General features: G+C 38.8%; 2 protein-coding genes across 2 annotated transcripts; one reads left to right on the plus strand and one right to left on the minus strand.

Moving 5' to 3' along the window:
* The first annotated feature begins 2042 nt into the window (after positions 1 to 2042).
* Positions 2043 to 7344, plus strand: LOC135678068 (uncharacterized). The gene is made up of 5 exons (XM_065190400.1): positions 2043 to 2424; positions 4965 to 5141; positions 5249 to 5422; positions 5526 to 5699; positions 6498 to 7344. Exons 1-5 carry the CDS (start codon positions 2086 to 2088, stop codon positions 6987 to 6989), a joined length of 1356 nt encoding a protein of 451 aa, XP_065046472.1. The 5' UTR covers positions 2043 to 2085; the 3' UTR covers positions 6990 to 7344.
* A 949-nt stretch (positions 7345 to 8293) lies between these two features.
* LOC135678069 (probable WRKY transcription factor 57) lies at positions 8294 to 11139 on the minus strand. Its single transcript, XM_065190401.1, has 4 exons — positions 10652 to 11139; positions 9984 to 10127; positions 9258 to 9631; positions 8294 to 8962 (listed from the first exon to the last, which is right to left on the minus strand). Exons 1-3 carry the CDS (start codon positions 10930 to 10932, stop codon positions 9271 to 9273), a joined length of 786 nt encoding a protein of 261 aa, XP_065046473.1. The 5' UTR covers positions 10933 to 11139; the 3' UTR covers positions 8294 to 8962; positions 9258 to 9270.
* Positions 11140 to 14744: the final 3605 nt, after the last annotated feature.

Consider the following 14744-nt stretch of genomic DNA (forward strand, 5'->3'; position numbering starts at 1 on the left):
TAAACAAGTTAAAGAGTTGGAACTCTTACCTTCACTCACCAACCTAAGGCCTCAACCACCCAAAATATGAAATATATAAAGGAAAATATCTGAAAGCATGGCTCTAAGCAATACTATACTAGTACGATTACGAAATTGTCAAAACGACATCGCTTGGGCTCTTCGGGATGATGCCACTATCAGAGTGTTAGATAGTACCATCGTTTGGAATAGGTTGCTAAACCCAATAAAACAATATATAATTCCTCGATACAATAATCTTTCACTATTCTCCAACTCGACATTTGGCTTTTTGATGGTCCGAATCTATAATACAAATATTTCTTGCATTATTCATAAGTTTATCTATTGATCTTATTATCTAAGGGGTCTATCAATAGATATCTATTGCTCATTTCATGCCGTGGACATGATGAAAAGGTGTTTATTAATAAAAACTCAAGATGTATGCACCGAAGAAAGAATCATTAGAAATAGAATATTTCTGAGCAGTGCAATTTTGATACAATATTTTTTGAAGTGCTGATTGGATCCAAAATCTACTTAAAAAGATATAATCTTTTAAATATAGTCAAAAGGATTATCGATTAATGAACCACGATACTCTAACTCGTTTTAAAAAAGTATTATAACCAATTTAATTTGACACTGAACCAATTTGTTTGGTTCAATTAGCTGAGATGGTGTGAATTCCTCGCTGTCAACAAGATAATTTTGTTATTTTGGAGAAAATTAGGTGTTTTACCTTAAAAAAATTATTATTATTGGGGGCTTTTAGCACAACGGTGAACCCTTTTTTATATTATTAATTTGATGAAAATACGCCTCCGTCTTTGACCAATTGCTCTTGATCGTTATCATTATCACTTCTCCTGACCATCATCGCCTTCGTCATTGTTGCCCCTGCTTCTACTACGAGAAACGTCTTTATTCTATCTTCTCTTTCTTTCTAGGGAAGGACAGCGGAGAGAGAGGACACAAAAGATAAGGAAAAGACAAAAGAGAAGAAATGAGGGGGACGAGGCAACAAATGATACGGAAGGGCAAGAAACGAGGGAAGAGGAGCATGAGAAGAAGAGGAATGGCGAAGGTGAGAAGATTCAACGGATGACATCGCTCGTGAAGAGAGTGAGGATAATGGTGGCAAAAGCAGACAAAAGTTAGGACTAATGACAAGGGAGGTGATAATGGTTGAGGAGGGGTTGGTAGAGGATGGAGAGTCATTTTTATCAAATTAACAAAAAAGACATGCTAAAGCAATTACGGGGATGTCATTTGGTAAAAGCAGGTAAAATATCTTAATTTTAAAAAAATAAAAACTTTTTGAAGAAAAACTTATATATTGTTATCTTAGAAAATTTAGGGAAAAAAAAAGACTTATTTAGGAAAGACTCAAAATTGGAGGTTTTTTTTTTTAATCATCCATATCTAGAATGTTAAAAAATATATTAAATAAGTAAATAATAAATTTTATTAATTATAAAAATGGAGGGAGGAGGAAAAAGGCGATAGATGACGGGGAAGGGCAAGCGACAAGAGAGGAGGAGGAGAAGAGAAATGAGTGAGGGAAGAAGGTTCGACGGGTGACATCGCCCCTGATCGGATCAGTGGTGACAGTGATAAAGGCAACGAAGGTTAAGACTAGGAATAGGTGAAGCGATAGTGGTCGAGAGCGATTGGTGAAGGATGGAGGAATATTTTCATCAAATTAATGATCAAGGATATCATTTTAAAAGCCCTGGTTAGATAAAATATTTTAAAAAATAAAAAAATATTAAAGAAAGACTCTTTTCTTGTTATCATAGAAAATAAAAAAAATTATTTAAGAAAGACTCATGGATTTTTTTTAAAAAATCATCCATATAAAGCATGTTAAAAATATATTAAGTGAGTAAATAATAAATTTTATTAATTTATGGGATTACATGTAATACTTTGGATGATTTAGTGTTCTTGGAGTGCTTTAGTGTTATACATACATACATACATACATAAATATATATATATATATAATGTGAAACAAATATAATATAATTGTGATGAGATCTCCTTTACTTCTCTTGGTCTATTGGTTTGTCCCGTCGAATGGATCGCCAATCCCAAGTTCCGGTTCCGGCAGCCGACCAGAACGATCAGCGCCGCCTCCACCACCTTCTCTACGAAGCGGCTCCGGTGTCGTACCAACCCCAATCCTACGCTTCCCCTCCGCTGTCTTACTTCACGTGCCCTAACCCCAATCCGAGCGCCGCCGATGCTGCGGCGGGGGTGAACCCCTTCGACGTCCGCGATCACCGGATCGCCACGCCCTATGCGATGACGGTTGCTGGTGGGATTGGCTTGGCGCCTTACTATAACATGGCCGGAGGGCAGGCGCAGGAGTTCCCCGCTCTGCCGTTTCATGTGGATCCCTCGAGCTATGGTCCCGTGAGTTGCCTCTTGCCTCGTCTCATTTTTTCGAGCTTGAGCCGTTCATTAATCTTCTTTTATGGGTTGGCCTTCGATTCGTCTTCTTTTCCTTATTGATAGATTGAAGTTCGTGCTGTTAAAAGAGGGTGATTTCTATCTGGAATTGGCAGAAATTGCACAATATTGGCCGTCATTCTAAGTCTTGCGTGGTGGCAAGAGGATCAAACAATTCCGTGTCTTGAAATATTAGAAATCCAAAGGGAAGGGAGTTCTGAAAGTTTTAGTGCTGAACTCCATCCTTGCTTGAGCTTTTAGCTGTTCCTTGTGGATCCTGGTCCTGAAACAAAACTTACTGACAGAAGTTCTCTTTTCACGTCAACTTCATCTTTGCTTCTTGAACATAGACAGATATTAATTTGTCTTGAATTAGGGTGGCAACTGCTGTCTGGAACACAAAACTTGGCTCGACTCTTTTTTTAGTTGATCGAGTCAAATTGAATTCTTGATTTAGTTTTTTTATTGCATTTTGAGTTTTACACTGTGAATTACATGAATTTGACTTAGTTTATTCATGCATGAGCGTCTTCGTTTTTTAATTTATATAGTGCCAATTTACCATATGTTAAGCACGTGGCATTTTAGAAAATATCAAGTTAAGTTGAATTTGAGATGCCACACAACCAAATTAAGTTGAGCTCATATATTGTTCCACTTGGTCTTATCAATGTAGATGCTTTTGTGCAACCAAGCTATTATTATAACAACAATAAAGTCGTAAAGCACAACTATTTGGGATTGGCTACATAGATTTTTTGCCACCATCGAGATATGTAAACAGTCATATGTTTAGTTAAATTCAGAATACTTAGATATTTATTTATGGTTTCTATTAAAGGCTTTTTAGGTCTTTCTCTATCTCTCCTTGTATCACTAACATTAATCATTTCATCTCTTCTATCTACCGCATCTGAAGGTCTCCTAAGCATATGTGCATACCATTCTAAATAATTCTTTCTCATCTTAATTTTTATCGTACCGATATATAGTTGTTCACGAATAAAAATATTTTTTTCCTATCTTTCCTAGTAAATCCACACATCTATCATAGCATTCTCATCTCAACAAGACAAAATTTTTGTATATGTTATTTTTTAATTATCCAACACTCGGATCCATAAAGTATTGTCAGTCTCACAACTCGTCTTGTTATTTTAACCATCATGTTTTTACTATATGAATAATATCTTTATCAATCTCTCTATCTTGTTGAATAATTGATTAAATATACCTAGAGCTTTTACCTAAAGGAACTTCTTGTCTATCCAACTAAATTATATTCTCTTGTCTATTCCTAGTATCACTAAAATTGCATCTCATATATTCAGTTTTAATCATACTTAATCTAAAACCTTTAGTTTCTAAGGATTGTCTCCATGGCTCAAGTTTATAATTAATTTCGCTTCGGTTTTTATCAACTAGGATAATATCATTGGAAAATAACATCATATTACTTGTTGTCAACTATAAAATGATAAAATTGACATCATATTACTTATTTTTCACTACAAAACAAAAAGATAAGTTCCTAAAATGAACGAAAGATAAAGCACTTTCGCATTGATGCACATCAGGTATGAGTCTGCTTTCAAACTTGAACTAGGGGATTGGGGGGTCTCTCCCATATGAAAGGCTACTTCAACTAGTAGTTTGATAGACTTTTCACCTTGGGCTCTAGTTTCATGATTAACTACTACATTTTCATTTATTACCATCATGGTTCACAGGAGTAAGGAAGTGAATGTTGGAGAAACATGGATGCAGGTAAGTGGAAACTGTTCCTATAGAGTTGGGAGGTCCAACTCACTGTAAATGCAGATAAGACTAATTGCTTTGATGAGTGTTGAGCTTTTCTCTATAGCTTTGCCCTTCTTCCACAAATATTCATTTTTTACTTCTCTCCTATGCCCCTCCATTTTCAATGGTTTTCTCATGAATTATTGCAAGTGATGGCATGGCCATCACTATTGGAGGATAAACCTTATTCTTGATGATTGTCTCCATGTGGACTTAAGAAGAAAAGGAGCATCTCGCTCTGTAAACTTGTTGTGGCTGCAATGGCTCTTTTCAGGGTTGGTGTTTGGACACCACATCACTGCATATGCTAGAAGGATGAGGGTACATGGAGACAGGTTGCACTTGGGAACTCAAACCTTTATGTACTTTTGGACTGAATATAATGCATCCTTTAGGTTTACAAAATGTGATATGTAGCAATGTAATTAACTGACTGCTCAATTGGCTTCTTCAAAGTTTTGAGGAATGCTTTTTATCAAGTAAAGCTAGGTTAGAGAACTGGCAATACTATGTGCTTTAATTCTGGGTACTTTCTTGTTCAGGCATTTGATTGCTCTAGTAATGATCTCTAAAATAGTTTATTAGCAAGGACAGACACAATTCTTGTTACACAGAACCTGCTAGCTTACAGCCACTTAGTTTTAGCTGGTAATGTGCATTATATCCAAAGTCACGTGCTTAGATATCATTATAATATCTACCAGATAAGAGTAGCCATTGATACCAAGGTAAAGGTCAAAGACTTGGAGATGAAGAAATCAAAAGTTATTCAAGGAGGCGCAGCTGCAGAATCTGTTAAAATTTGCACAGTATGCAATGTTGTTTGCAACAGTGACAAGGTTTTTACCTCCCATCTTGCAGGAGAAAAGCACGCCATCAAGGTAACAGATAATCAATAAAATTGAGTCGAATGCATTCTTATATGTATTGATGTGCATTATGTCAAAAGTGACATACTCCGATGTACATTTTGATATGTACATACCAGATGAAAGCCACTGGTACCATTCCGAAGGTCAAAGATGTCGAGACGAAGAAATCAAAAGTTATTCAAGGAGGCGCAGCAGCTGAATCTGTTAGAATTTGCAAATTGTGCAATGTTGTCTGCAACAGTGACAAGGTCTTTGCCTCGCATCTTGCAGGAGAAAAGCACATCATGAAGGTAAATAGATGCTCGACTGTACTTAAATACATTCTTGTCTGTGTTGACGTGCATTATATCAAAAGTTACATGTTCAGATATATATTTGATATGTATGTTCCAGATGAGTGCCACTGGTACCAAGACAAAGTTCAAAGATCTGGAGACTAAGAAATCAAAAGTAATTCAAGGAGGTGTAGCAGCTGAATCTGTTAGAGTTTGCACATTGTGTGATGTTGTATGCAACAGCGACAAGGCCTTTGCCTCCCATCTTGCAGGAGAAAAGCACGTCCTTAAGGTAACAGATGCTCAACCAATTTAATTGACTATAGTGGATCACAATCTATTTACATTGATATGCATGGAAATATGATGGTGCGTCTAGAATATCGAGCCTATACATGAGGAGGTTTCTGCATTCTTGTATATGATGTGTAAAGAAATTGGCATGATTTGTGTACTTATTTTTCTCTCAGCTTATATTCTTTGCTGACTGTTTTAATTTACAGCATATTTAGGATTTTTAATGCAGTAACATTTTTCTGTCCTTAACCAAGTCAGCAATAGCAGCACTTGTTCCTGTCATGATGTTATGGAAAAATAAAATTGACTGAGGGCCATATTTGGGTATACATTCTTGCTAAACTTACATGGAGCATTGAATACGGACATTGCAGAAGAGTGTTAGAAAGGTTGTTGACAGTCCCTAAAGTTGAAACTTGCATTAGGAGGTCTTCCTATGTATCAGAAAGGGATTGTGTTTCAAAAATATCATTATATTATGTACCAGAAGGAATCATCATTCCTCAGAAATGCTGTTTAAAAGTCTGGTAAGCATGGCTTAGTTTTTCTGTAAACTTCTCACAATTGTGGTCGTGGCTTAGACCAACTATTGAACCATAAGAGTGTGAATGAGCAGGCCTTTTGTATCTCGCTTTACATGTATCATGTGTTGCCTGCAAATATTACCTATCTGATTTACATAATCTTTTTATTCTCGATTTACAGCAATTAACTGTATCTTTTAACAATTCATGTTCGGTTCAAGATATAATGACTTTGTGACAACTGATTTCCTTAGCATTGCACGTTACAGGCCCAGGGAAGACTTTCCAATTCACCATCTATGGTTTCCCCCAATGAGACAATTTTTCCAGCCTGTACAAGTGGCTCACACACTGCCCCCTGGATTGTACAGCCTCTGTATTGTGAAATTTGTAATATCAGCTGTAATAGTGAAGATGTCCTTAACAAGCACAAAATGGGGAAAAAACATAAGAAAAACTTGGAAAAACTACAAGAGACCTTCACAGAAAAGCCTACAAATGATCAAGTTGTAGATTTACAGATGGAAAACCCAGCTGCTTTTGAGGAAGCAGAGAATAAGACCGGACCAGCATTGGAGCAGGATTTGGAGACCAAGAGACGGAAAGTCTTGGAACAAGGGGCGGCTGCAGATGCAATTAGAGGCTGTTATCTATGCAACGTTGTGTGCAACAGCCAAAAAGTCCTTGACATTCATATTGCTGGGCAGAAACACAAAGCCATGGTGAAGAAACAGCAGGAGATCTTAACTAGCAAGAGCTGATGGCAATAAGAATGCCCTTGCTCAATTCTGGGGTTATCGAACAACTTTGTTGCAACATGTTGACTTTTGTTATATATGGAAACACCAATCAATTTGGTCTGCAAAACCAGTGACGGGGTTATCGAACAACTTAGTTTCTGTTTTCTAAATGTAGGAAAGTGTTTTAGATAGTAATCTGTGCTTCAGACTTGTCGTGAGTTGATTTTGTTCTGAAACTGTCTTTTGTATGAACACCTGCCTGATCTGCTGCTATGCTTTATGCCTCCATTAACCAAGTGATGTATAGAGTTGTATGGTGATCGAATAGAGTGGTTGGCTCTTCTGAAATGATTCAGAGAAGCTTTTTATGTTTTAATGTGTTTTCCGTTAAATCGTATTTTATTCTTGTTCTATGTCATGTTTCCTTGGAGCTGGAATTTTCATCTGCAGCTGAAGGAACAAAAGAGCAAAACCCCGAATAATTTTTATGGGGCATATTGATCGGATACAAGACCTCATGTGGATGTTGATCTGCAAGTGGTAGCATTGCTTATTGAACGAGTGACATAGTGAAATTAGGAATTTATTTGTATCTGCTTTGTGACATATCTAACGCACGATGCTAATGAACTGAAATCCTAACATATGATTAGAATTCGAGACGCAACAGTTGATTTAGGATTTATTAGTTTGTCACATCAATGATCTTATTTCAACGGAAACAGTAAAATACGGATGATTTTCTTTATAAAAAACTCTCTTTTTTGGGTTTTTCACGGAAGGAATGGCTCTGTTTTTATTTTTATTTCATATGGTGCTCTTAAATCTAGTAATATCGTAAATGTCTTTTGTTCATTGTTCGGTGATTATTTCCTCCGCCCTGTCACCTTCATCATCTCGCCCTCCCTACCGAACACCCTTTTCTATCCGTTGTCCTTCCCCCTCATCTTGCCCCGTAGGGCCTCCTCCCTATAGCTGCTTGCTTGCCCTACCATCTCTTCTATTCTTATGGTGTTGTCGTGAATCTGTCGCCTACTTCCAATGTCACTTCCGCACTCACACTATCGAGAAGACAATAGTGAGCGGACACGCCGACGGCAATGAGGACGAGAGATATATTTATAGAATTATAAAAAAAAATAAACATACCGTTCCTTGAAAAAACACAGAGGTACTTTTACAATAAAAAACCTAAAAGGAAATTGCTCCATAGGATTGATTTAATAATTCGATATGGTGTCAGAAAATATCTCGTTTGAAGAAATGATGAATTGGTCACGTCATTAATCGTCCCATATGACTGTGAGCTAGATCGGACCAAATGTAGGTGCTATATTTATTGTTCTTTATATCTATCTAGGTTTCATATAATGTAACTGAAGCTAAAAGGAAGAGAGAGAATAGATAGGCAAAAGGCCCCAATTCCCTGTGATCTGCTTTAGATCTCTATTGGCTCTTCAAAAGGGCACATGACGTGCATGCCATGCAAATTGGTTCTGACGTACAACTCTTCCACGAAGGACAGTTCCTGTTCCCGAGGAAGCCAGCGTATTCTTTTCTCTCTCTCTCTCACTCTCACTTTTATCTGACCTTTAGATCAAGTTCAAAACGCCTATGAGAGAGAGGAGAAAGGAAAGAAACCGATGAGACAAGACAAGAAAAGTCGCCGTCATCATTGAGAACGCGGTTGTTTACCTTCTTTCTCTTCTCAGGTGCCGCAGGACCGGAGACGAACGAGGTAGGAAACAAAGAGGTTGAGATCTCGTTCTTCCCATGAATAGCTATGAGTTCTCTTTTTCTCCGACATGAACTCTTACAACAACAGAAGAAGATCTAGAAATTAAATGAGAAGAGCTACAAATGATTAGGAGAGGGAAGGAGCAGAGTCCGGATGGCAACACCTAAAACCTGCCAAGCATCAGTATGTCTAATAACCGAAAGAGGAGCCACGTAGATGAATATATATTTCCATGCTTCGATTTCTTCCGAAGAACCTGCAAGAAAGATCGTTGCCACGAAGAGAAGCAAACTTATGAGGACGAACATAGATAGATAGAAAAGGTGATCAGCTTGTGACATTAAAGAATCTACACATAGTGAATAAGATTTCATGTAGATCGAGTAAAATGTCCTAGAGATCCATGTTGCCACAACGAGTTCCTAAACTCATGCATCTTTCATCATGGATTCGCTGCTTTAGATTTATGCAGAATAATGAGGATAATATCGGTGATGTGTTGTAGCAGAACATAAACATGTATACCATAAGCAAGTTTAAAGTTTCGATACCAGATTACTTTCGTCATCTCCTTCTCATTCCAGATGGCACGACGTCATCCAGCAGGCCTTCGTCCGTGGGAGCCGGCGAGGTTCTCTCCATCGCCATCGGCGTTCGCTCCTCGTACCGTGGACCGATTACTTGGCCCGGACGGATGACAGGAAGCACGGGAGGGTTCCGATGGAACTGAATCGCCGGCAGACAAATCTGCGGTGCCGATGAGGCAAGCTGTTGAGATGGCGACGCGTCGGTGCGAGGGGAGGCGGAGACGGTGTGGTGACAGTGTTGGCCTTCGTAGGTGGTGATGACGATGCTGGGATCTTGCGAACAGCGCTCGACTCTCTTCTTTACATTGCACTTGCTGTGTGTGCACCGGTAGTAGCTCCTGCATGAGCGACGGCCAGTCGTGAGATCGGTTGTGATGTTTTCATCATCGCACATATTCATCGGCCATCGTCATCATAAATTCGTTGCAATCTTTGACTGTGTACTCCAACACGATCGAACGACTTTAGAAGAAAGAGAAAACCATTTGGAACTTCCTACTCGTGCGATCGAATGAGAACATGAAACTGCTTCAGCTGTGACAGCTACTTCAGCAGAAGGAATAAATAATATTGGATTGCTTTTACTTCTGAAAACAACAACTAGTCAAAGTTTACGACCGGAGCAAAAAACGACCATGCAACGAGGAACATATGATGATGAGCTTCTGCAGTAGGAGGACGTCGACTGACCTCGGAAATGGGCTGTTCTTGACGACTTTCTGTCCGTACTTTCTCCACCGATAGCCATCTTCCAGGTGATCCACTTCAGACTTGGTCATGAATGCAAACCTCGGTTGACGAGTTCCCGTTTGCACCCTTTCGGCACTTGTGTTCCTACAGCCGAGATGAGTTGACGTTTGACGCAAGTCTAAACAGATACAGTAGATAAAGAAAACGAAGATAAAAATTAATTGGCTTTTCTCATCATCGGTCTTCTCCGCCCACACGTCACTAAAATTGACTTCATAACCCAAAAAATGCTTATTATTCTATAAATTAATTACTTCGGAAAGAAAGTATTTATTATTATAAAAAAGAAAATCGCGTAATCTTCGAAATATTAAGTAATAAAACACGGAATTCCCGCCGCCATGGCGGCTTCGTTGCGATCCCAACCATGCCCCCGACACTTTACTTTATTTACGCGGTTGCCCCTCACCGTCACACGTCTCTACTTTTCTTCGTCTGAAACGAACCCTAAAAAGCGAAAAGGAGGCGAATTCCGATCGCCTTCGATTCCTTCCGCCGCTTGAATTCGCCCCCCTCTGAGTGCGACATAATCACGAGTCTGCCATTCGGAGGAGAGAGAGAGAGAGAGAGACGGGGGGGGGGTTCGGTTATGAAACGGAGCGACTCACGCTTTCTCGGCGGGCTTCCCGCCGGGACGCTCGTCGCTCGAGCTCGACGCCGCCACTGCCGCGGCTGCGTCGCTGGATCTCGGCTCCTCCGTCACCCATGACGGCAGATCGAACGCCGGCGTGAGTCCGTCCCCGATCCCGCCGGGCAGGCCCCAGTCGAGGCCCTCCCCGACGCAGAGGTCGTGGAGGGAGGCGATCGAGATGGAGGCGCCGTCGGCCGAGGATTTCCAGCTGGAAGACGCGTCGGATAGCGGCGGGAGGCCTTCCTCCTGTTCTTCCATGCGTTCCGATCGGCTGGCGCCGCCTCAGGGTTCCAATACCTATTGTTAAGGTAAGTGTTTCAGCCTCTCTCTTTCTCTCTCTCTCCTCCCCTCCCCCTCCCACCGCCAAAGTACTAAGAGCACGCTCGTCTTCCTTATTACGTTCTTTTGATCTTTTTAAGACGCGTTGAGGCTTTTGGGGTGTCCTTTTCGGAAGCTTCTCTACCGCCAAAGCAATCTCTCTGGACACAGTTTACTTTTTTTCTTGGCTGTCAGTTCGCGGCCGACCCGTCACAACTACCCGCTTCGTCATGGGGCTTGGAATAGTGGCCTCACGTGGGTCCGCGTGGGCCCAACAATACGTACTGGAAGTTTACTGTAACCGGGGAAGAAGAATATATATATATATATATATATATATATATATATATATATATATATATATATATATATATATATATATATATATATATATATATATATATATATATATATATATATGATACAAATTATGGTTGGAGCCAACACCAGTTCAGGACTTGATCTTGTCACAAGCTTTCGGGTAAAGGATAAGATAGTTCGGTGAAATTTTATATAAAATTATATTAGGGATGTGCTCCCTAAAATCTCTTTTGATATTTAAATGATTAAAAGAATAAAAAAAGTGTTGTATATTAATTATTTGGGAGTCTTGGAATCATGCTTAGGATCTTTTTATATGATTTTTTTTTATAATAGTTAGAATTAAGTAAGAAATTAATAGGATATTTATGTGGAATAGTTGGTCGATCAGAAAAAAAATCTATTAAAAATCTATTAACCTAATCTAACGTGTCGAGAGAATTGAATGCTCGAAGTTACATCAAGTAGATGCCAATGTGGATGTGACAGGAGGACCTAATTGACATGATGATGGTGTTGAATCATTTATATATCCTCTTATCGAGTTAAAATAACATAATTATCATTAATAAAAGAAAAATATTTTTAGCCACGAATAAAATTAATTTATTTGAGACTCATCATCGTAAAAAACTCCAGGATAGTACGAGGATCCCAGGCAGTAGTAGCAGGACGGTGGTGCACCATGAACTATTTATTATTTGAGACTCAGCATCTTGAAATCCCACTGTGACATGAGTTTGACTGTGTAGTACCATATACTTCACTCCCGGTTTGCTCGCCTATCACATTGTCGTTGCTCCAAAACCTTTAAGCGAAGAGGGTTTCATTAAATGAACTACTATTACCATGCGGATGGCGATTGATTACGGAATAAATGGTGTTGATGTGGAGGCTTCATTCTGCACCGTATATGTATGTTTGGGGGTGAAAGAAGGGAAAGGTAGGTGAGATGTGTCTAAAGATATCCTAACAACACAAAAAAATTCCTACTAATCTTTTAGACGAGTAATGATTCTTTCGTTCTATCCGTGCTCTATTCGATGACTACAAGGTAATCTAAGTATGTATGTATACACCTTCAGGCTAAGGTGGACTTGGTCAAGACAAAAAAGAAGTCTTTGTTGGATGGGTATATGCCCTGTAGATTTCTCGACAACTGGTTGATGCGATCTTCTTATCAGCTTGTCTCCTTCGTGTGCACCACATATTTGAAGAAAGACCTTTTAGCAATTTATGCGTGGCATGATGTGGGAAGGGAACATGTAAGCCATGCAAAAATCCTCAAGATCACAACCTAAGAAATCCTTGAGCATTTTATCTATCGAGTTTTACTTGGACAAATGGATGTTTTTCTGAGGAACAAATAGCATTTGTGTCACCTCCCAGTAGTGCAGCATCGTGAAATGTTCACAAAATTCCAACACATCATCGAGTATTCCTTTTTCTTTCTGATAACAAGTAAGGCGAGTTTAATACTGTCGAGTACAGTTTCTTTGGATATCTTCATTGGAAGGAAGATATCTTCTCCTCTTTGGTTAGTCGAGGATTTGGTGGGATTTGTAGCGATCTTATCATCGATTTGTTGCCGTGAAGGGGACAGTGGAGGAGATATCGTGGGGCCACAGCTCGAATCTTTCGAAACCTAACTTGGATCGCATTAAAGCACGTTCTCATTGGAGCCCCTTGACACAGTGCATCACCTCCATTGATGATGATTGACCTGCTCAGATGTTCCAAACGGTACACGTATTAGTATATACAAGTGCGGGCTCTTTTCCGTCTGGAGTATCATTAATATGGTTCGCATATGATGACTTCAGCGACGGCACTAATACTCCAGCAATAAGCTCCTACACTGTCGCCATTTCCCGTGGAGCGACTGCTTTCTCTCTGGCCATTTCTTTTAGTGGTGATGCTGCCTTGCTCTGGAAGATATCCCGCAATCTTGTCCGAAAGCAACATCAGGAGCCGTTTGGAAACCCTACACAGCGTGATGCACTGTTGGCCTGATTCAGGTCTCTCCGATTTAATTCTGATATCATAAAAATAAAAAAAAGACGAAGAGATATTTTATCTGTTAAAGCCGAAGAAGAAGAAGAAGACCATCTAAAATTCAATAGAAATGCATTCTTATTCTTTATGTTAGAATGCTTTCGCATCACATGCACCAGTCTTGAGATGATAATGAGGCCACAAAATCGTGTTACTCATTCTGCTTTCTTCCATTTCCGTTTTATTTGCCGCTGCAGCCCCACCATGGCCTAGAAAGAGAATGCTAAGGATAGAGTAAGAGGAGGACATCAATATGTTACAATTAATTATGTGACAACAAAGAAGAAGAGGAAAAAGGAAAAGAAAAGAAACAGTACATGCCGTGTTCTCATGTTCTTTACTCGTACCGCAGGTAAGCACTATATTTAGTGCTGTCGATGATGCAACAGTGTCTACGACAGAACATTGTCTGATTGATTTGGGCGAGTAAAAGGATAAGCTTAGAATCCCCTGTCAAGATTACTGAGCTTATCGAGTATAAACCCTTTTCTCATTAGGGTTTGACGTATCAGTTCCGGTGCTATTACACCGCTAGGAGTTTATGGAACTTACAAGGTAATTTTTCTCACTCGGGTTCTTGTCACTCAATCAACTTTTCTGTGGCTTGGTACTGCATAAATGCTGACATGATTGATATATACAGCATTCATCCGAACAAGAGTCTCTCTTTCATCACCCAGTGTGATGGAATGGAACCATGTTCTAGGGTTCTACTCTCCACCCTCACAGTCATGCCGACATGATGTATCAGTCAGCCAATCATCTGAGGCCATCAACACTCTTTCTAAAGATCAGATTTCATGAGAAGTAATTAAAATTAAAATTTAATCCTGAAACTTGATGAAACACCTCGCACTCAGTCCATCCCTTTCCATGTCTTCATCATCTCGTCTCAAGTAAGTTCAATTAAAATTTATCGACCCACTTCATCACAGGAGAAGAACTACATCCGATTATTTTAAATGATAATAATAATAATAATAATAATAATAATAATCATAATAATAATAATAATCATAATCATAATCATAATCATAATCATTTAAGGTTGGTTACATAAATATTTTTTCAACATATAATTTTGTAGAATGCGATATCATTAAAATATCGCATTCTTTTTAGCAAAATTTTTAAGGTCAATTATGATATCAATAATGAAATGTATTTGGAAATAACCCATTTTAATTTACAAATATTAATAAAATATATATCATGTACATGACCCTCTTATAAATAATATCTATCTAGAGAACTCATCGATCACGTCTAACTGTACATAGTTTGAATTTTATTAAATAAAATGATAACAATCTCTAATAATTTTATCACGATAACAAAAATTAAGTTTTTGTTTCAAGAATAAATACGAAAATAAT

The sequence above is a fragment of the Musa acuminata genome, chromosome BXJ1-7, assembly GCF_036884655.1.
Source record: "Musa acuminata AAA Group cultivar baxijiao chromosome BXJ1-7, Cavendish_Baxijiao_AAA, whole genome shotgun sequence".
NCBI lineage: Eukaryota > Viridiplantae > Streptophyta > Magnoliopsida > Zingiberales > Musaceae > Musa > Musa acuminata.